Source organism: Cebus imitator, unplaced genomic scaffold (genome assembly GCF_001604975.1).
Source record: "Cebus imitator isolate Cc_AM_T3 unplaced genomic scaffold, Cebus_imitator-1.0 Scaffold4, whole genome shotgun sequence".
In the NCBI taxonomy this organism is placed as follows: domain Eukaryota; kingdom Metazoa; phylum Chordata; class Mammalia; order Primates; family Cebidae; genus Cebus; species Cebus imitator.
The window spans coordinates 1,914,234-1,938,034 of NW_016107319.1; the positions used below are offsets into that span (position 1 = coordinate 1,914,234).

At 42.9% G+C, this 23,801-nt stretch overlaps 1 protein-coding gene across 3 annotated transcripts in view; it reads left to right on the forward strand.

Annotated features, from left to right (window-relative positions):
* GRIN2A (glutamate ionotropic receptor NMDA type subunit 2A) overlaps positions 1-23,801 on the forward strand; it is a 439,039-nt gene that overhangs the window by 234,865 nt on the left and 180,373 nt on the right. For all 3 annotated transcript variants that reach the window (XM_017533609.2, XM_037740199.1, XM_017533618.2), the window contains one exon: positions 17,294-17,886. In XM_017533609.2, coding sequence (XP_017389098.1) covers positions 17,294-17,886 — 593 coding nt within the window. The remainder of the gene's footprint in view (positions 1-17,293; positions 17,887-23,801) is intronic.

The window sequence follows — 23,801 nt, forward strand, 5'->3', positions numbered from 1 at the left end:
CCATCCCTTAGGAAATGATGATCTAGAAATGAATGAAGGGAAGAACAGGGGTCCGACTAAGAAGGTAATAATAGTCCAAGGTAGCTGGAACAGGATGAACAAAGTCCCTGTGGTGGGCATGAGGTGGCTGAGAGGTCATTGCACCTGGTGAAGAGAAAGCAAGGCGGGGAGGCTGTGGTCTTTGACAAGACTACATACCCCACTGGTATCTGCAGGCCATGCAGTGATTTGTGGTATTTGTCCTTAGTGCCATTTGACACTGAATGGTCAGCACTGGAGTAGTGGTAAGCTCAGGCTGTTGAGAGGGTGAAACCCTCACTTTGACTCAGGCACTTGGCTGCAAGTTATTATTGATTTCCCACAGGGATAACACCAAACTCATCCCCAACTTCAACCAGGCAGTCTGCAGAAGTAGTACAGTCTGATCCCAGGTGGTGGAACCCACCTCATCACAGTGGCGATGTGTGTAATAACTATGGCGTAAGTCTAACTCCACTTGCTACAAACTTACCACTCCACACAATGAACAAAAAGGACGCTGGCCTGGAAAAAGGAGGACTTTGACTCATATTGAATTCTGGGTTCATCTCACTGCATAACTTGCTTTGTCAATGCATTTCATTTAAGTCTGGAGAGGATTTTAGTGCCGAGTAGAGAGATTCATTTAGAAGCAGAAGGCTAATTAAAATTCCAACCGTTTTTTTTTTTTTTTTAAAGCCAAGGGTACTTCTAATTTGTGGCCTGAAAATTTTGGTTGGCAGGGGACTGAAAAATGGAGAGATGAGTTTCTATGCCAGGATTGTCTAATCACCATTTTGCGTGAGCTTTAGAAAAGGAGTCATTCTGTAGGCTATTAATGAGGTGAGTGTTTAATGGCCCGTTGATGCTCCCCAATCAGATGTAGTGTCTTGGGTTTTTAATAAGGTCTGTTCTTGGTCCTTTTCAAATCAGAGAGTGTTGGAATAAATCCTTGAGGAGACATCACCAGAAAGATGATGCAATGTGTGTGAGCTGGAAAGAGCAGCCGTCTGAACTCCAGAGAGTGTCTAAGAAGCTGTCTGTCTCAATCTGCCAACCACGTGCACATCTAACTTTCACTTCCTTTCTGTTCTCTGGGGAGCAAGACGCAATTAGGTTTTATGTTTGCTCTGCAAAGAAAAAGTGGTGTCCAGCGTGAAGAACTAAGGATCGTATTCTTCAGCACTGAAGGTGTTTTGCAAGCATGCATTTTGGAGTTAAACAAAAAGGAAAAATGTTCACTTCATCTTCCTTTAGCATGCAGGGAATTGTTTCAGGACATCCTGTGTTTTCTGGCACAAGTTTCTCTGTCTAGCACAGAAGGATTTATGTAGAGGACCTGGTGAATGGGAAAATAGAAGAAGGCAGGACAAGGCGCCCCCTGACTCCAGTTTGAATCCCAGTATTTAGAGAAATTCTTCTCTAGACCTCTAAAATACTGTGTTTGAGAAGAAGCATGGGGGCCTCCTCCACTGTCCCCTTTACTTCTTGTGCCTCCGTGACTCCTCTGGACTGCTCTGAGGCTGTGCTTCTACTACTTGCCTTAAAGTCTCAGGTGAATGTTTCACTGCACCATGCAACAGTACCTTTCAGCCTTTGTCTTCCTAGACATTAGACACCTTTTGCCCCTGCCTTCATCTTCAAGCTTTCTACTCCATGGCTTGCTTCTAAGTTATCAAATCCCCAGCTTTCTCCTCGTAACTCTCCTACACTCTTTCTCTGCCTCCTTTCCACACATGCTCTCCTTCTGCTAATCCATACTTTATAAGGTTCTTCTCACTCCACTATATTAGGAGATGCCATCCACAGCTGTCAACAATCACCACCCCTAGCAGATAGACAACTTGTAAAGATCAAACCTGGGCCCTAACCTGTTTCTCATCTTCAGACCTGCATATGCAGCTTCTTGCTGGACTTCTTGCAGGGAGGTCTCAAAACCAGCTAACCCAAACCTGAATTCCACTTGCATTTCTCTGTCCCTCTACCTATACCCACTTCTGCCCTTGCTCAGTTATTGATTCAACAAACATTTACAGAGTGGCCACTATATGTCAGCTGCAAGGCTAGGCACTGGAGATACAATTGTGAGGAAGAAAGCAGGGTCCCTAACCTGCTCTCCACTTTTGTAAGTGACATCACCATTCACCTGGCAATCCTCCTTCACACCAAAATATACCTACCAATCCCATCTATGGGTTTCCAAGACCAATTGAAAATACCTTCTAAACATCTCTTGAACCTCCCTTTTCTGTGTCTGTATTTCAGCAATCCTAGTTCAGGTTTTGCCTTCTTTTCTGGAATTGCTTCAGTGAGATTGCTCTGGGTCTGCCTTCCTGCCTCTATTCCTTCCCTCCTCCAAGCCCTTCTTCATACTCAAACTAAAGTGGTCCTTCCAGCAGATAAAAATCTGCTCATGTCACACTGCTCCTTAAAAATCTTTTTCATAGATTCTTCTCATCAACCCAAGAAAGTGTTAACTCCTTGTCTCTTTTATCACTCCCTTTCTGTGTCTCAACATCCTTCCTCCTTTTCCATGCTCTTTCTCTCTCCCTCTTTTTCTTCCCTTTTCCCCCTTTCTCTTTCTTCTTGCCTGACTTTCTCCTTTTCATCCAATAATGATTTGAATGTCTTAAATCCAATCCCACAAATATAAGCATTGAGTTCCTTTCTATGGCAGGCTCTGTCATATGTACTTTGGGATCAACAAACAGAATATCCCTGACTTCATGGAGCTTATATTCATTCTATCAAATAGGAGATTGAACAGACAGAAAATACTGATAATAAGCATTGTAAATAAATCATATCAATTATATGGAATGTGAAGGCGACAGATGTCATGGAACCAGATTCAAAGGTATTATTATGAGCCAGACAGACATGGACCTAACCTTGGGCCCTAGCCGCACACTTCTCTGGCTTTTTTTTTTTTTTTTTTTAATTTTCCATGTTTCTGCAGCACCAAACTACTCACATTCCCAGTGGGTGCCATGATCTTCAATCTCTGTGTCTCTGCACAGTGTCTTTGCACACTGTTCTCTCTGTGCTCTCTCTCCAGCCCTTTCCAGCCTGTACCAGGCTGCCTTCCATCCACAAGGAGCTCAGGGGTTACTTGCTGGGAACCCTTTCACCCTCTCTTGCTGGGTTGGGTAGGTCCCCTTTCTTTGCATTCCCTTGGTGCCCTGAGCTTTATTTGGCCACAACTCTCACTACTGGCCCATGTTGAGGGTGAGCTGAGCTCTGTGGCTCCATGGCTTTTTCTCTGGATGGGTCTAGGAGGCCAGTGAGCCCTTCCCACTTCCAGCCTTAATTGTCTTAGGTACAAAGTAGGAAGAAAGAGATCCTTCTATTTATTTCTCGTGGTTACCATAAGGTTTGCAGAAAATATGAAATACCCAAGGGTGAGAGGTATCATTGGGGGCTGGGAGGTCACTGGACAGTTTGTGTCAGGAGTACCTTGGCCTTTGAGCCCCAGGGAAGGAGTCCCTTCTGTGTTCAACAACTCTGGAGAAGACAAACATACCTGAGGTTGAAGAACACGTGGGCTGACTTGGGCTCTCTCCTGCAGCCAGCTCTGAGTGTGATGGGGGCCAGGAAGCCCCAGGGCCCAGCATGAACATAAATGGACCTTCTTCAATTGTGTTTTTCTCCTTTCAAATAGTAATTTGGAACCCTTTGCAGAGACTGACATTCAATTTCTTTTTCTATGTCACTTCGGAGAAACAAACACTCAAACCATCAATTTTTCTGTTAAAATCTCTCCCTTTTCCACCCCTTGTTTATGTTCCTAATTCCTTTTGTGCTTGGAGTTCAATTGTAATGGTGAACTCTGGTCACATGTAGTTCATTCTCTTCTTTTGAGCTGCAAGTGGGTCTCGGACAGGCTGCCCGGCTTAGTACTTGCTGGAGAGAACAAACAAATATTAGCTTTTTGACATCCACACCTGTGTGCACATACACAAACACAAACGTGCCCGTGAGAATGTAGTGTTGCTCTGTTAAAGGGGCTGATGATATTCTGTATTTGGTCTGCTCATCTCTAAAGGTATGAGAGATTAATAAGTCAGATGCCCATAAGATGCTTATTTACGTAAGTTATAGGAAACTCTGTATTGTGTTAGCTACAGTGGGGAAAGCGATTCGTGAGCAGAATATTATGCTCCAGGAAAACAGTGCAGATTAGGTTGCTAAATCTTCTGGCATTAGTTTCAGGGCACATTCTTCTGCTGTGGATGCATTGCTTCCAGAGGAAGAAGCTGGTGATGCAAGAAGCACTGTGGTGGGGGAAGGGATGATCTTCAGGTGGTATCTGAATATATGGGAGACATGAATGGGTAAAGGAAAGGGAGCTTACGGGTTAAGCACTGATAAGGAGAAGATGCGTGTTGCCAGTGGTGAAGAGCAAGGGTTTTTGAATCCAGTAAAATTTAAATTAATTATTTTTGACATTAGATATTAATACCACCTTCTTCATGAGGTTGCATTAAAGATTAAATGAGATAATGTAGCAGATATGACTGGCATGCAATAAATAATCAGTAACCAGGAGCTACTCTACATGAGCTCATCTGATCCATGAAGTTGGTGGAAATTGCTTTTCCTGTTTTACAGCCTAGGAAATGGAGACTTAAAGAGGTTGAGCCAGTTTCTCAAGGCCACAGAGGCAGTGTGTCTAAGAACTGAGATTTGGACCTAGATGTGTCTTATTCCAGAATCTCTGTGCCTTCCACTGCGCTAAGCTACCTCCCAAGATTTGGCTGGGACTCTGCTCCTGCAAAGAAATTATACCTGTCCTGTTTTCTATCTGCTTAGTAGCCTCATTAGAGAAGGCTGTCATTATAGCCTATTCAAGTTGTAGGGTTCTGCAAAGTCACAGGGGTGAAAATGATGTTTGGAAAGTTTCACGAAAGCTTTGGATACCTTTGAGAAGCAGTAAGATGTGGATTTCCACATCTTGTGGTGTGGTTGATGGGTGGTGACCTCCTCGTTCCCAGACCCTTGGTAGTAGTTTCTTTTTTCTATCTTGGCTAGGGCCTCAAGTAACCATGAGGTCCAAGGGCTCCCTAGGGACCCCCTCACACCATCTGTAAGACTGAAGATACCAAAGAAAAGCTTTTGCTGAGGATATGTAGCTGGGAGAGGAGAACAAATAAAGAGGCTTGGGAGTAGACTAGAGATTAGGGGAGGGAAACAGTCTATCCCTGTGCTCACAAAAGCCCTGAGCCAGCTCTGATATTAGCAAGGACATGGGCTCTTGTTGGAATCAATTCCTTTCCTCGGTTTGGATAGAGAGGGAGTCCGCTTTGCCTGAATCTGTTTGCTTCCTGTATCCTAGGGAGCAAGTAGCAAGGCTTCAGATAGTGAAAAATAGCAGCCCAACCCCCCTTAGAATTGTGTATTAGTTTCCACCTTCAGATTGTCAGAGTTTGGGTAGTAATGGATTCTCACGTTTCAAACACTCAGTCCTACCTCTGAGCCCACTCATCTCAAACTCCCCATTTATTCAGCTCTCACTTATATACCTTGCCCTCTCTAACCCATCACTGTGCTAATAACTCAGCCACTCACTTTTTCACTGGATGTTCATTGATTTCTTCACTCTCTTATACCCACAACTCATGTCACATCAATCCATCCATCCATCTGTCCACCTGCCCACCCATTCATATATCTGCCCATCCATCTATTTGTTTATGTATCTATCTATCTCACCTATCTATTCATTCACCCATCCAGCCACCTGTCCATCCATTCATTCATTCAACCTCCCATTCACCCGTCTGTTCATTTTTCTGTTCTGTCATCCATCCATCTACCCCATCCATCTATCTACTCATCTGTCCATCCACAGATCCATCCATTCATCCACCTGCCCATCCAACCACCTGTTAATCCATTTGTCCATCCATTCATTTGTCCATCCATCCATCTACCCATCCATCCATCTATTCATTTGTCTTTTCCGTCCAGCTATCCATCCCATCCATCTCATCCATCCATCTACCCATTTGTCCCTCTATCTGTCCATCCATCCATCCACCCATCCATCCATCCATCCATCCATCTGTCTGTCCATCCATTCACCTGCTTACTTATACCTTTACTAAATGTGTTTTGAGCTCCCCATTTACTGGGAGCTGGGCTGGATGCTATTACCGTACAGATGAATTAGCATTAATCTGGTTGCATGGAGACAGATATTTAAATAGACACCTAAAATACCTGGTGACAATTGACAATAGAGACCTGGACAGTGTGTTCTGGGAGCACCATGGGGGTGGAGGGGAGAGAGGAGGTGGCAGCTGTTTCCTATTTCCCCAGTAAGCTCCCACATTGGTCCCCTACCTTTCAGTTCATGGAGCTCTTACTCATCACCCTGTTACAGATCCCCCAGCTCCCCTCCAGGTAATTAGAGAACTGCCAGGTCCATTTTATAGATTAAAAAAAATAGAGGCTCAGGGAGACTCAGCCACTTGTGTACATTTTTGAGCTTCAGTGCCAGTCTGCAGGAGAAAGGTGGCTATGCATGCCACGGGGTCATTTTCTGCTTGACAGATGGCCATGGGTACCATACGACTGGTGCTTTCCTCTCTCTGTGTGCTCTTCTCATTCCTTGGTGGCTTCAGTTCTCTCCGAGGAGTGAGGCAGTTCACCCCAGGGCAGCCCGTCTTCTTCCACTCCCACGCAGTACGTTCTGACTTAAAGCTGAAAGTGCTTTGCTGGATAAGATGATGGGGACTGACGGGCGTGACATACCTGTGACTTGCCTGAAGGAAACACATGGCAGTGAGAATGTCAGACATCAGACACTGTCTTACGTCATTGCCCAGTCCTCCCTGAGACAGACAGACAGGTCACCTGGCACCAAGACCCCTGGATCAGAAGAACCATCATTCTTAGAGATGCTCACTGTGTGATATTGGATGTGACATGTGACTTGACCTCTACAGCTTTGCTACTAAAAGCTTGGTCCATGGACTAGCAGCAACTGATGCCACTTGGGAGCTTCCTAACAATGCCCTAGCCCCCACCTGCTGTGTTTAACAAGATCCAAGGTGATTCTTATGCTCATTAGAGTTTGAGAAGTGCCTTTCTTCAAGCCTCAACTTCCTTAACTGTAGAATGGGAATAGAAATACCTTCCCTGAAACATGAGTGTGAGGATCAAATAAATGCATTTGAAGATTTCTGTGTGATTGACTGATTGTCCTGATTTGCCCAGGACTGAAAGGGTTCTTGCAAAGTGGAACATTCAGGTTTAACATCAGGATGGGTTGTCAACCTGCTTTTACCTCAGTGCTTGGCATGCAATAAGAACTCCTTTGCCATGGTGCTGCAAAGGTGTGGGATTTAGGAGACCTGGAAAAAAGCCACAGGGGAACTGTTTGTATTTGCATGAGTGTTGTGCTGGTGGGTTGTAGTGTTCTGAGTTTTGTTGCCATCATTGTGGTTGACTTTTTCTTGATTATAACAGCCACGATAATCACAACTCTCATTAATGGAGCTCTCGGTATGTGCTCAGAGTAATACATGCATTATCCTAATCACAACAACCTCTTTAAAGTAGGGAATAAAATTCCCTCCCTTTAAAAAAAAATAAGAAAATTGAGCTTCAGAGCTAGTAAGGATTTTGCCCAAGGCCCGGACACAAGTAAGAGAAAGAGCTGAGACTTGAACCCTCTATGTGGCACCAGTGTCTATGCCTTTAATAACAGGAATGTACAGACTCCCAAAGGGAGAAGAAGCAATTTCTTCTGGAAGCTGAGCATTCAGAGCTGCTTGTAGACATTTCTTCGAGAACAGTGGGATATTTTTGAAAACGACATTTAGACTATAATGTTTACCACCGGGGTCTGCCCCTAGCAAGTGTTACAGGAAAGCCTAAGACACTTTTTTTTTTATTCCAGAAATAAAGTTGCTTCCTTCAGTTCAGCAGCAGCCCCTCTATCTATGACAGCTGGAGACAAAAACTTAATGAACGGGACTGGTTTGCTTTTTCTCTTTGCTGGAACAGCTTAATGACAAGCGATTATTATTGGTGGCAACTTGTCATGTCTTAAGTCTGGGTCTTGGCAGTTGTGGCTGTCAGAGTCTTTGAGAAGAAACCAATCTCAGCACATATTACAGAAAAACAAAAAACAATGAGGAAAGATGAAGAGCTCATGCAGGGAAAAGTGAGATTTGTGAAGAGACGTGGGTGTCCCAGGAAAAGGGAAGAATGATGAAGAAAAAGGGAAGGATGGTAAGAAAAGGGAGTGATGATGAAGAGAGATGCACTACTCTGTAGCTTGCATTATTCTTGTCCAAGTTTGGGAAGATGAGTTAAACATATTACAGTATTATTTTTTCCCTAGCCAAAGTGGCATCAGGAATCCTTGGTTGCAAGTAACAGAGAACCTAATCAAATTGGCTTAAGTAAAATGAGGTAATTAACTGAAACATGCAATTTTGACAACAAGAGAATTTGTTGTTAGGTGTGGCTTGAACAAGGTGTTAAACACGGACATCAGAACTTGGTAACTCTCCATCTTCCAGCTTTAACTTTGGGTCTGATAGCTTTCTTCTTAGGATAGTGTATGGTGGTTGGGTGGCTGTCAGAAATTCTGGCTGAACATCCATCCATGTTCAAGTCTAATAGTAAAAGAAGCTGTCTTTTCCTAGTCTCTTTCTTTGTAAATCCAGGAAGCCACTCTGATTAGATCAGGTTAGGACATGTTCCTACCCCCACATTAATTACTGGCACTCTGAGCTAATGGACTTGACTGAGAGAGAGAAGAAAATGATGTCTCTCAGGTAAATTCACTATTGCCAGTAAAGGAAGAACAGATGCTTAGTGGTCCAAATAAAAAATATCCACCACGTGGTTCAGGGAGGCCCATACTTCATAAAAAATGGGATCTGAAAAAAATAGCTTCAGGGACACTGAGAAGGCCAGTGGTCCAGTCACAGCTGGGACTTTCAAAATAAAGATGTTTCCTTATACTTAAATTTATCAGCTCCTCAGAGATCTGACCCCATGGCCTTTGGTCCAGTAGGATTTCCCACTGGCTTTGGTGGGAACCATGCTTGCTTTCTGTGTGAGATTATCTGGGCCTAGCCCCAGACAATCCATAATTGCTAATGACCCTGTTTGGAAGCCTGGAGTCAGATGCTCACCTGCAGGTTGACAGAGCACCAGGTAAAGGCAGCTTGGGCTTTTGCTGTGCCCTTGCATAACAATAAGGATCTGAAATCTCAGCGGGGCCTCTTGGCCATCTCTGCTAATGATTTAGAAAGCAAGACTGAGTTCAAGAGCAATGATCATTGTGTGGTCCTAATTAACGTACAGTATGTTAGGCCATCCTAAATTAGCTGCGATGACTATCAAGAAATACATCTCTCCATGCCTGTATGTGTTCTTTCCTCCGGCCCTGCAGATTTGAGAGTGGGAAACTTGGCTCTGGGTGGTAAACTGGGACAAGGTCTGAAATTCACAGAAAAACATGGGAATTCTGGCCACACTATTCAAAATTAGGGTATCAGTTGACTAAATGATACAGCAAACAAATAACCTAGCAAGTGTTATGGGAAAGCTTGAAACACTCCTTTTTATTCCAGAAATAAAGCTGCTTCCTTTAGCTCAGCAGCAGCCCCTCAATGTATGGCAGCCCCTCTATGTAAGTCAATGTAGACTTATCTATTGACACAGGTCAGAATTCCAGAGGGAAGAATAGGATTATCTTATACAAAGTCCTCCAAATTCCAGGTTTCTCCCAGCTTCCCTGTTGGGAGACACTAGTGGCATTTTTTTTTAAAGGAGTTTCACTCTTGTTGTCCGGGTTGGAGTACAGTGGTGCTATCTTGGCTCACTGAAACCTCCGCCTCCTGGGTTCAAGTGATTCTCCCGCCTTAGCCTCCTGAGTAGCTGAGATTACAGGTGCATGCCATCTGCCCAATGATTTTTTTTTTATTTTTAGTAAAAACAGGGTTTTACCATGTTAGCCAGGCTGGTCTCGAACTCCTGACATCAGGCGATCCACCCTCCTTCTCCCAATGTGCAGGGATTACGGGCATGAGCCACTACACCTGGTCACTAGTGGCACATTTAGCAGAGGAGTTGTTTAGAATACAATTGACCTAGGAATTAGATACAAACCCTTTATCCTGAGCCACAGGGCATTCATTGTGTGATGTGGCCTCTGCTTCCTGTCCTAACTCATTTCTCACCACTCTCCCTTGCTCCTTAAACTTCAGCTGTTCTGATTTTCCTTCTGTTCCCTGAACTTGACTAGCCCATTCCTAACTTTGCTGTGTGGCTTCTTCTGTTGGAGTGGCCCTCCCTACTCCCATCTCACCCCTAATCTTTGCCTGGAGGACTCCTCCTTCATATTTTTTTGATCAGCTCCAATGTAGCAGATCAGACGACCTAGAGTGGGGCTCCTATCTCCACCCTACTCTTGAACAAACTAGGACATCATCTGACTTCCTTGAATTTATTCTATTTATTATTTTATTCAAATTTTTAAAATTTGAGACAGATCTTACTCTGGGGTTGGTCAAGGTGGTCTCGAGCTCCTGACCTCAAGCAATCCTTCTTCCTTGGCCTCCCAAAGTACTGGGATTATAGGCATGATCCACCATACCTGGCCAATTATTCTATTTATTGATGTCCCTCTTTGTTTGTCTTTTCCCCCAAGCATGTAAAATTCATGGAATCAGGAGCTTTCACTTTAGTACCCTCTTTCCCTAGATTCACTTTCCTGGAACAATGCCTGGCACAGAGCCAGAGTTTGTTAAATTTGTTGAACGAATGAAAGACAATCCGGCTGGGCTCAGTGGCTCACTCCTGTAATCCTAGCACTTTGGAAGGCCAAGGTGGGTGGATCACCTGAGGTCAGGAGTTCAAGACCAGGCTGGCCATCAAGGTGAAACCCCATCTTAAAAAAAAAAATAGAAAGACAATCCATGGATGAATGTCTCTTTCTAGAGTGGTTGATCTGGCAGGTCTGCTTAAGTACATAGAGGATGGGATCCTTTCCTGCCCAGTGGAAGTCTTGCACTCTAGGGGGATGATTGTACTAGTTTCCCTCCCAAAAAAGTGTCCCAGTGGTCTGTAAGGTGCTGAGCAGGATTCATAAGGGCACGACACTCTGCCCTCAGGAATTCTCAGTCTGAAAGACAGGCAAGATTCACACCTCTCCTCAACTAGGCAACCACATACAATCCAGATTAAAATCTTTAATAATAAGGCATCCCATTGTATGCTATATAGCGCTACATACTGGATATGCTCAAGAGAGATATTGACTACGATGACTGCCATGATGATGTTGGTGAGAAGAAAGAGGATGGATGTGATGATGATGGAGGATGATGGATAATGACAAAGGAAAGGGGAGGGAGGTGGATGGTCATGGAGTAGTTATTCTCCAGTGGGACCGATTCAGCTTATGTGCATGTGAGAATGCTATCCATTTGAATCCCGAGGCTTACAGGCTTATTTGATGCTTTTACTTTTCCTCCCACCCTCGGAAATTGAAATAAAATATGTTGAAATGCTCAGCTGATACATTACAAAAGTAACAGAAAGCACATCAGTGCTTACCAGGGCTCACCAGGGCAATCCTCAACAGGAAAATGCAAATTCCCAAGGAGTCTCTCTAGGTTGTTACTGGGTTACTTGCATTATTTCCTTTTCTTGGCAGACAGCAGGAAAATAAGCTGTGAAAATGGATGCAGCGTTGACAGTAGTGACCAATTCTCTCATGCTTCCTGGGGATAAGCCTCCTCCTCCTCTCTTTTTTCCCCCATGTATTTATCAGGCCCCTACTGTGTGTCAGACACTTTAGTAGGCTTTCAAGATACTAAGTTGAATACCTACTTTCCAACCATACTACCATTGAGAAGAAACAGAGGAAAAACCAATAAATCAGCTTTAAAGTTCAGATACTCAGGTCACAGAGATTCCATTTCAATCATAATGGCATAGGGCACAATGCATAGGTTATTCTTTGGTTACTCTCCAAGGGATTCAGATGTGCAGCCAGGAATGAGAGCCACTAATATGAGCAAGAGAACACTGGTTGCATCTCACGGTGATTGCGCTGTCATCACCATGGGGCCACGTGGATCTCAGGGAAGTCACTTAACCTCTCATCCTGTGTCTTTAGGAGAAACACCATTCATGAGGATTATGCCACTTGCCTTATCTCCTGTGTAGTTAGGATCAAAGAGATAATGGGTGTGGGTTTGCTTTGTAACCTTTACTAATGGCGAAATGAAATGCATGTTGGTATTAGAATCTAGGAAACACCAGGCCTTGGTACCGATGGAGTCAGGTGTTACCCTGAGGAGCCAGCAAGCTCTGGAACATTCTAGAACAGGATCTAATGCTCTAGACCTGATTGAATGAGACCTCTGTTATGATGGGACTGAAACACAGAGTCTAGAGCAGACACCCAGAATCCTACACCCTCTTGCCTCCCTCGCTCTGTGTTTAAAACAGTTTGTTCTGTCTTCTACAGAGCAGTGAGCATGGGAAGAGAAGTGCTTTTGCTTCAGAACCAAAGTGGGTGTATGAAATCTGTTCCTCTCCCCCGGCTGCACATTCTAAGGAAGCCAAGTGCCAGAGGTGGTCAGAGGCTGATATGTAGAATCCGAAAAGTACAGGCTAAGCCATGGCAGGCAGAGGTAAGTGCAGGAGAGGTGGCCTCTACTATCAAGGCAGGGAGTGGAAAGGACATTCAGGGGCTTCGGATCATTTGACATATTGGCTGCCAGGCCTTGGGGGTGTGGCCAGATTGCCCATCATGTCCTGCCAGTCCATAAAATCACCCTAGAAAATTCCAGTGCTAAATGTGAGCCTCTTCATTGCTTTGCTATGCAATTATATTTTGCAAATAGGTCCTCGTTTCTGTCCCTTCAAGGGGTGGATGATGCTTTTGGTTCATGGTGGTTTTTGAAGTTGAAGTTTCAGATGTCAATAGGAATGAGAGTGGTACAGGGTAACTGCATGATGCCCAGAAAGGACATTAAAGATGGCTTCTCTCCAAAGAATGGATTCATTGCTGTACAGAAAGGGAGTTTCTTTGCATTATGTAGGCTGCTTGGGGTCACAATGAATGAGCTGGTTTGCAGGGGGAGGTGAGGATTTGAAATTAGCATGTCAGTGGACCTGGAGAGGCCAGTCCCTAAATAGGATGAGGACCCTCTTAGGTTTCTAACAATGTCTGTGTGGTCTGTAGGACCAAGGATGTGTAGGCAAGCACCCAATCTATCAAAGACAGGCGTGGACAAATGAGTCTCTACTTCTACCATTATATCCCATTCTTACAGCAGCCCCATGGGATGGAAGGGTCATTATTCCTATCTTAAACATGAAACTCGGACCCAGAAAGATTAAGCACTTTCCCAAAGCCACATGGCTAGGTTAGCCACAGTCCTGCTGAGGCAGGACTCAAACTCAGGTTCAGTAGACCCTAGAGCCCATGATACATCAACTATAAAGCTGGTGCACATAGAGGGTTAGGCTAGGGAGTCTGAACTTAACATGGTAGGCTGAGGGGAGCTATTGATGACTATAGAGCAGGGCAGTAGCATGGTAAAGTGATGCTTTAAGAGTTTCAACTGGGCAGCTCTGAACAGGGTGAGTGGTTGAGATGCTCTGAGTCCAGAGTGTGGATTACTTCTTTGAAAAAATAGCATAATCTGATGTGAAATATTCGCTTAGTTCTTGATACGAGATGGACACTACACTGGACGCTTTGATACAGGGAGATCATTTAATGTCTACAACTCAATGAGGAAGTGCCATTATTGGCAACAACAGAGTGCAGAGGTAAAAAGCTCTAGACTCTGAGGGCAGGCAAACCTGATTTTCTACCTGTATGAACCTGGAAAAGTCACTGTGCTTCTGGGTCTTTTTTCATTTGTAAAATGGGCATACTACTAGTGCCAATTTAGCAAGGTGGTTGGGGGTGGCATTAAATGAGATAGTACCTAGAAAGTAAGGAGCAACCTGATTCTCATAGAGTAAGTATTTCTAGCATGTTAACTATGATCATTATTACCATAGCTGCACCCATTTTATAGATGAGAAAACTGAGACTTAGAAAGGTTGAGTGGTTTTTTTTTCCCCAATCCAAGGCCACATAATGAGGATTGGAACTGGATAGTCCAACCACAGAGGTTCTAGTATTCTCCATTCTGGGGAGAGACTGCAAATGGGGATCAGCATAAAGGGTAATGGGAGAGATGCATCTTGGGCTGAAGTTTGGCACGACAGGGACAGCACAAAGCAACGGTTTTTGTACAAGATCTTTCACAGATGGCCTGTGCCGAGCTGGCTCTGGGCGGATTAACTGCTGTCCCTATAATTATCTTTCTCCTGAGGAAGTTCACAGTGCAGCCATGCCCTCCTCTACATGTGAAGAACCAGATAAGATGCATGTGCTTACAGCTCTGCTCTGTGCACAAACCTTTTCATGGGTACAGTGGTCATGTCTGGCTCAGAATACAGGGAGCAAGGGTGTTGGAGGATCCCACATTTCATTACCATCTGGCATGTCTGACCTCCACCTCTCCACCAATACCGGTGTTCCCAAGGAAGTGTCTCATAGACCCTTTTTATCGGGATCCAGTGGTGCCTTTAGGGTGAGTCCTGTTGAGAGCTTTCTGTATTCCTTGTGTACTCAGTGCAAGTTGCTGATCCACCACCTTTTGCAGTCAGAAGGTAGCTCTGGTGACCGGCTTTCTTCAAGGCATCATTTCTCCATGGGAGTTATTACATTTCTTTTGTAATTAAATTTAGAGCATTTTCATCCCATCCCAAGAGGCATCTCACAGTGTATGAGGTTGGTGAATATAATTGTCTTTAGACTCTACTTCTATTGGTGGTTTCTTTATGTTTTGCCTTTTTTTTTTTGCCATTTAATGAGGTTCTTTGAACAACTGCTCATGTTTACAGGTTTTCTATATTCTCCTCTTTATCAATAAAGGACACATTGAGATATAGGTTGGGTATTGAATGGTTGGGTAGTTCCTCAGGGTAGGTAGGTGTAGGTGATGATGTTGAAAGTTTTGTTTTGGACACGATATTCAGAATCTGCACAAAATAAAATCTCAGATACTGAATTCTCCTTCTTTTCCTTTCTGATCTAAACCAAGGACATTCCTCTTAGGCTTCATTCACATACTCATTCCTCTGTGATCCATTTATGGGTTTACCAAGACTTCTGCCAGGTTCTGGGGACATAAAGATGAGGATGACAAAAATCTCTGCCCTTGAGGAACTCACAGTCTTGTGATTTAAAATGGTTAATCAATTCAAGAATATTGGATTTCTGCAAAAGCTACTGTAGGGAAAAAATAATTATCCAAAGTCTTTAAATCTGTTATCCACTTTAATTGATTTAATTAGGTAAAATTCATAGAACTGTAATGTTGGAAGGGACCCAGAAGACATTTATTCTTGTTTCTTCTCTCTGCCTTCAGGCCACGCTTCACTCAAATTATCCCCCAAACCCATGCATTTCAGAAAAGAGCAGAATTTTGAAGAACTATAACTTTTGGCCCATTCTGATAAAACTTTTAGTGAGCACCCACAGGGAAAGTGATGTAAGCTTGTTGAAATAATTGACATGCACAGCTACAAAGTATTATTCTAAAAAACATGAATGGAACATCCACTTTTCGCACACACACGTGCGCACACACGCGCACACACACACATACACACTTGCAGTGGAATCCCCATAAGTCATCCTGCTGAGGTTGTGTTCAATACACATGGTAAATACAAAATGCAAAATAAAAACATGGGTATAATATGATGAAGACCCTTTGAGAATTCTTTCAGTTCCCTGAAAAGAAAAATATTTCAGCACTTGTCAAATTCTGTTTTGCTGTAACACAGAGGCATACCTTTTTTTTCTTCAGCATTTTTATACCACGCCCACCAGTCAACAATGTGATTTAAGCATCTGTTCCATGCAGATCTTCAGTGATCCCAGGAAGGCTGTGGTTGAGTGTCAGAAAGGTGGGCAGGACGCGGAGTCACGGCACCAAGGTTCAGATGCCTACTTGCTGTGTGACCATTTTGAGCCTCATTTTCCCTGCCAACAATACCAACTTTGTAGGATCACTGCAGGGATTTGATGAGTTAGGGGGTTTGAAGGCAGTTTGTATACTGTACCACTGTATGCATCACCTGCCTTTTCTAAATGGAAATTTGTTCTCATAATCCTAGATTGGTGGAAATGTTAGGGTTAATAGAGGACCTTTAACCCAACCTAAGTTATCATGCTACTTTCTAGGGTGACAGCATTCAGTGACTCTCCCTTATGCTCTAGATAGAGTCTAAACCTCTGGACCTAGTCCTTAGACCCTATGTGCTGGGGGTTCTGCCAAGCTCTTCAGTATCATGTTGTTGCCCCTCCTTTGGACGCCATGATGCATTCATCTACAGCTTCTGAAATAGTTGCAGTGCATCCTCAGGACCCCTCTAACACCCACTCACTTCCCCTCTTCCTCACCTGGATGCTCCTTCAATATGTCATATGCCTCGTTAGCCCTTAGTTCATGGAAATTGCTTTTCCTCAAGTTCTCATCAGATCTATGAAGGGAGAGACTGTGTCTGTGTCTGTGTCCTACATCATTACTTCCCTAACATCTAGAATGGTGTTGGCACTTAATAAGTGTTTGACAAATATTTGTCGATTGAAAAGGTAGATGTTCACATAGTATTTATGACACTCCGTATTACATGCCAGTCTTACATTCAAGTGACAGAAACCCTACTCAAATTGCTTAGGTGAACATAGAAACTTACTGACTCCGGTAACTGAGAAGTCCAGGAGAAATGGCTTCAGACTTGACAGACCCCAGAGGCTCCAAATATATCATTAGAAAACTGTCTTTGCTGATGCTGTTTTGTTTCCTTGACTTGATTTTCCCATCATGAGCTGGGGTGGGAACCAGATAGTTTGTTCTATTGGAACCATACAGTCTCAAAGGAGCAAGGGGCAGAATGAACTAGAGGAAAATGAGAATAGATGATAAGCAAGCAATAATAACAGATATCCTTCCAGGACCTGGCTACGAGCTCCTGAATACCAGAGCGTCTCTCCTCTCTGTAGTTGCAGGATCTGTGCTGGAGGAGTCTGGCATACAGTAGGTGCTCAGGAATGTCTGCAAATGGTTGATGTGTGATTTACTTTCCTAACTTCTAGGATGCAGCTGTGCTTCTATATAAACCACCTCCTGCTTCACCCTCTGTTTTGCTCTCTTTTCCCTGTCAGGATCCAACGTCTACCTTCTTCCAATTTGGAGCGTCCATCCAGCAACAAGCCACAGTCATGCTGAAGATCATGCAGGATTATGACTGGCATGTCTTCTCTTTGGTGACCACCATTTTCCCTGGCTACAGGGAGTTCATCAGCTTTGTCAAGACCACAGTGGACAATAGCTTTGTGGGCTGGGACATGCAGAATGTGATCACACTGGACACTTCCTTTGAGGATGCCAAGACGCAAGTCCAGTTGAAAAAGATCCACTCTTCTGTCATCTTGCTCTACTGTTCCAAAGACGAGGCTGTCCTCATTCTGAGTGAGGCCCGCTCTCTTGGCCTCACCGGGTATGATTTCTTCTGGATTGTCCCCAGCTTGGTCTCCGGGAACACGGAGCTCATCCCCAAAGAGTTTCCATCAGGACTCATTTCCGTCTCCTATGATGACTGGGACTACAGCCTGGAGGCGAGAGTGAGGGATGGCATTGGCATCCTCACCACCGCTGCATCTTCTATGCTAGAGAAGTTCTCCTACATCCCCGAGGCCAAGACCAGCTGCTACGGGCAGATGGAGAGGCCAGAGGTCCCGATGCACACCTTGCACCCGTAAGAAAGGGCTTGTTGTCCCCCAAAGTGGGATCAGAGTTTGTTGTTGTCATTGTTTGCTTGCTTACATACTCATTGACGGAAATAGTCACTGCAAATGCAGAATGTTGTATGTTTACTTATGGGATTTTTATTTTGTTCTCCTCTCCTTCTTTGTCTCATCTCCTTTGTAAGATAAGTCACATCAAACTTTGTTTACTGCAACTTACCTTTTTTTTTGTACTCAACAATATATCTTGGAAACCTACACCTGGGATCATTCTATCTATCTATCTATCTATCTATCTATCTATCTATCTGCCTATCATCTATCTATCTATCTATAACTATATCTCAAGTGTATCTATATTTTCTGTAACTCAAAGATTTGAACCCAGACAAGTCTAACTCCAATGCCCACATCACATTCTTCAATATCCAATCTACATAGTGACAGAAATTTAGGAGTTAATTTTCTTTTATTTTTAGAAAAATTATAGGTACATAGTAGGTATATGTGTTTATGGGGTAGATACTTTGACACAGGCAGGTAATGTGAAATAAGCACATCATGGAGAATGGGGTATCCATCCCCTCAAGCATATGTCCTTTGAGCTACAAACAATTTGATTATATTCGTTAAGTTATTTTAAAATATGCAAGTCATTTGTTATTGACTATAGGGACCCTATTGTGCTATCATATAGTAGGTCCTTTTCATTCTTTCTATTTTTTTTAAATCTATTAATCATCTCCACCTCCCACCTCAAACCCCAATACAAAAATGTGTTTATTTATAGAATAAGTGAAGTATTTTGGTACAGGCATACAATGTGTGATAATCACATTAGGGTAAATGGGGCTTTCATCACCTCAAGAATTCATCATTTCTTTGTGATATAAACATTTAATTTACGGTTTTTGTCAGGTTATTTTCCTATTAGAAGCTAAACTGCAATGATAATCTTTATACATGTCTTTGTTTTTTTCTAGGGGTGATTTTAAGATATAGGATTTTTGGGTCCTAATTCATGTGCATTTTAAATTGAAGCATCTATTGCCAAATTGTCCTGCAAAGCAACTGCATCAATTTATATTCACACCAACAGTTTGTGAAACTACCCAATTTTCCACATCCTCACCAGCATGCTATGCTTTGGGGAAACTTCCCACACTAGTGTTCCTAGTCTCTGTTTGATTTTGCATCTGAATTTTTTCCCTTCTTATATTCTAAGTATTTTTGTAGGTCACTGGAAATCTTGGCAAACATTACTCTTAGAACAGCATTATATTCCATTATATGAATGTATTATAATTTAACTACTCCCATCTTGGCGAACATTTAAGTTAAATTTTATATTTCTAAGAAGTGTCATTGTTCCTTGTGGCCTGTCATTATGCTCAGCTGTTGAGATTTAGAATGATCACTCCTATACCCATTTTGCATGGCTTTGCCTGATGTTCCCTGATTTAATCCATGCCTTATTCCTCAGATAATGGGCAGTGTAGAACTGTGATAGAGGGCCTCAGCTCTGGAATTAGACTTGTCTGCATTCAAAGCTTGTTTTGTCCACTTTCTATATGACTTGCACAATCATTCTACTTTTCTCGGCCTCAGGTGTTTATTGCAAAGTGATGATAATACCACCTAAATTTTAGGCAATATTTCTCAAGCCTCAGCAGGCGTCAGAATGTCTGGGAGGACTTGTTAAGGCATGAGTTACTCGGCCCCAGTCTCAGAGTTTCTAATGTAATAGAAAATATGGTGTGGGCCCCATGAATTTGCTATTTCTTTCAAGTTTTGGGGTAATGCTGATTTTCTTGGTCTAGGGGCTGTGCTTTGAAAACCAACATTCTAGAGATTGTCATGTTCATTGAGGTGCTGCATGAAAAACACTGTTTAGTACAGTATTTACCACCTAGTAATATTAAATAACTTCCAGAGTGATCAGTAAAGGTTTTGGTCATCAGAAATTACAGTCAGCAGGCTGGGGGTGGTGGCTCATGCCTGTAATCCTAGCACTTTGGGAGGCCGAGGTGGGTGGATCACTGGAGGCCAGGAGTTTAAGACCAGCTTGGCCAACATGGTGAAACCCTGTCTCTACTAAAACTACTAAAGTTAGCCAGGTATGGTAGAGCATGCCTGTGATCCCAGCTACTCAGGAGGCTGAGGCAGGAGAATCATTTGAACTTGAGAGGGAGAGGCAGAGGTTACAGTGAGCTGAGATCACACCACTGCACTTCAGCCTGGGTGACAGATTCCATCTCAAAAAAAAAAAAAATTTAAAAAAAGGAATTACCATTAGCAAACCATGTTGGTTTATTGCCAGCAGGGTACTATGTCACTGAAATATTTATGGAAGGTTTTAGGACTTTAAATCTGCTACATTTCAGAGGGTATCTCTGAACTGGGGCTGGAGGGATTTGACTATCATCTCTCTCTCTCTCTCTCTCTCTCTCTCTCTCTCTCTCTGTGTGTGTGTGTGTGTGTGTGTGTGTGTGTCTGTGTGAGATGAAGTAGACAGAATATACCTCTTTACAATTAACATAAATATGAAAAATGAACTCTTGAATTAAGAAATCATGCTCCTTTGACATTTCTCTGTACTCTGTCCTTTTACCCTCTTTAGTAATCCTGTTTCTACATTGCCACTTTCAGCATTTTAAATAATGGTCCAGATATCAGGAAGGAACTCAGATAAATTAACATAAGACATGGGAGTCTCTTACAGAGGCAAGATTGCTGCCAGCCCAAAGACACAAGCGAGGCTAATGAATTTTCGCTCTCCACAATAAGATGTGCCCTGAAGCTGGAATATTCAGAAATTTATAATTTTGATAGAAACATAACTCAATTTTAGGGCAATTGAAATATAATACATACAGGAAAAGGAATTCTAGAGGGATAATTGGTAAGACATTTAGATCTCTTTCCAGTGACCACCGGGATTCTATTCTTTGTAAAAAAAAAATTTTTGCTGCTGTGAAATGCTTTTGTGCTATTTCCCAAAGCTATGCCTTTAAATGCAGCAATTTTGTAAATGTTATTTCAGCCCCAGAGAAGCAATTCATCAAGTGTGTTAAGTTGCCATCCACTGCTTGTGTTTAATGAAACATCTCTCCATCCATACAGGGCTGGTGGTGTCCACCCAGTGTATAAGTTTGAACGATGCACAAGCAGTTTCTCCATGCCACGTTCTCCCACAGTCCCTGATGCCCACCCTAGGGAACAGTGGAACCCTGCCAGGCTGCCCTTGACAGGGAGTTAGAGAAAGCCCAAAAAGGCAGGTTGGTTTTTCTGTTTTTTTGTTTGTTTTTGAGATGGAGTCTCGCTGGGTTGCCCAGACTGGAGTGCAATGGCGTGATCTCAGCCCACTGCAGCTTCCACCTCCTGGATTCAAGAGATTCTCCCACCCCAGCCTCCAAAGTAGCTGGGACTACAGGTGTGCACCACCACATCTGGCTATTTTTTTTATTTTTTAGTAGACACGGTGATTCACCATGTTAGCCAGGCAGTCTCGAACTCATGACCTCAGGTGATCCATGTGTGTCAGCCTCCCAAATTGCTGGGATTACAGGCGTGAGCCACCACACCCAGCCAAAGCACTATATTCTTCTATCCTTCATCTATCATTCCTTCCAAGCAACAGATGCTGTGCTAGCCCCTGGGATACATAGATGAATTAAGATATAACTTCCCTCCTTAAACATTATATAGTCTGGTCAAGATGGGGGAAATTTGTCTAAAGACAAAGTTAGGTAATAAGAATTCTTTTTTTAATATTGAAAAAAAAGAATAGTACAGAAAACTACAGAATCTGGGAAAATACTCAACCCAATATTCATCATAGAGAACAAAGCTAAACATGCCAAAGGTTAATGTTTGTTTCAGCATTTTAAAAGAAATAAAACATTAATGATAATGTAGAAATTCTGATTATATTTGTTTCCCTGTCCCACTTTTCTTCTCTTCTCGCCATAGAAGGGAAAAACATAATGATTAATTTGGTATACATCCAAATCCATGTACATGTTTTTGTATTTTCAATACACATACATGTGCAATAATATTCCCAATACATAGTTCTTTCTAATGTACACAAATGGTGTCTAATGTATTACAATTGCCTTTACCTCAATCTTATATTTTCAAAATTCCTCTATGAAGATAATTCAATTGCATTCATTTTATTGATGATATTCTATTATATAAGTGTTCCATCTTTTATTTAATTATTCCTCTTTGATGGACACTTAGATTTTTTATAGTAAGGAATTTTTCAGTCTAGATTGCTGAAAGCAGAGAACAAATCTATCTGTAGCCTGAGTTAGATCTATCTGCTTGTTCAGTAGATACCTAGGACTCTCAAGTTAGGAGTTCCTCACTTCAAGCTTAAAAATTACATTTTCAGCTGGATGAAGGTCTTTCTTTGCAAAGCATCTGGTAGACAAATAGCTCTCACTATTCCTCCTATGTAGTAGGGAGGTTGCAAATAGCTTCAGAAGAAGTTCAGATGAGGTCATACCTGATGTTTTCATGATGAGTTACTGAGGGGATCTGAGATCCAGCTTTGACTGGTTGAGAACAAAGTCGTGGGGCCAGCTAGACGTGTCACTTGGTTGTCCTCATGGACTTTATTTATCATCTTATGCAAAGAGCTGGTGCAGTTAGGATATTGTAACAATGATTTATTGCTCACAGGCGTGGTACAAGGGGCTGCTTGCAAGCTATGGTATGTTGATGACCTTACCATCAACCTGTTTCTGTACATAGAGTTTCAGGGGGAAAAAGAAGTACAGGAAAGGGGGGTATTTTCTTCACGTTTAATATTCCTGATTTTACAGAAGACACTTTGAAAAGAGCAGTCAGCATTTTTCAAAGTTCAAAAATAGCTCAGTCATGTTATATAACCTCCTCCTTGCTACTGCAAAGTTATTAAACATCTGTTCCTTCACCAAGCACAGAGCATGTCACTGGTAGCTCCCAGAATTGTGAAGGTAAACCATTACCTGCTTAGCCAGTGGAATCCAGGCTGTTGTTTCCAGTGCTGTCCCAAGAATCTGTCCAGTTCATGAGTGACCAGGGCTCCTTGGGAGGCAGTGTGGCATCACAGTTAAGAGCACGGACGGTGGGGCCAGGCTGCGTGGGTTCGAACCTGATCTGTTTTTTAGACCTAGGAATTTAGGTGAGTCACTGAACTCCTCCAAGTCTGCTCCCTTAGGCGTAATACAGGGATAAGAAAAGCTTTGCCTCTTAGGCCAGTGTGTGGCACATGAAAAAGTAGAATGTAAATGGTTACTACTATGGATGAAACTTGTAGATCTAAAGTTATTAGGCTGGGCATGGTGGCTCCTACCTATAAGCCATCTGGGTTTGGGAGGCTGAGGCTGTTGGATCACCTGAGGTCAGGAGTTTGAGACTAGCCTGTCCAATACATAGTGAAACCCCATCTCTACTAAAAAAGTACAAACTTTAGCTGGTCATGGTGGTGCATGCTGGTAGTCCCAGTTACTTGTAAAGCCGAGGCAGGAGAATCTCTTGAACCCAAGAGGCGAAGGTTGCAGTGAGCCAAGATCACATCACTGCATTCTACCTGGGGTGACAAAGCAAGACTCAGTCCCTCAAAAAAAAAAAAAAGTTATGCATGAAGCAAGTGTCTCTCCATGCCGCAGCCCACGATATTACCATTCATTCTTTGAAAAACTGTATTTGGTGTCTCGCAGACACTAACCAATTATTCGTAGTTGGAGAGATACACAAAAAACTACCGTGTGATTATTGAGCACGGCAGGGCTGTCATTCATCTACTGTTTGCTCTGAGGTTTGGGGGCCAGTAGAATATTCCATAGTAGAGGCCCAGCCTCCCAAACTGGTGGTATAGGAGAAAGAAAAATGTCCTTGTGCTAAAACACAGCACCTAACAAGGGAAGTAGGA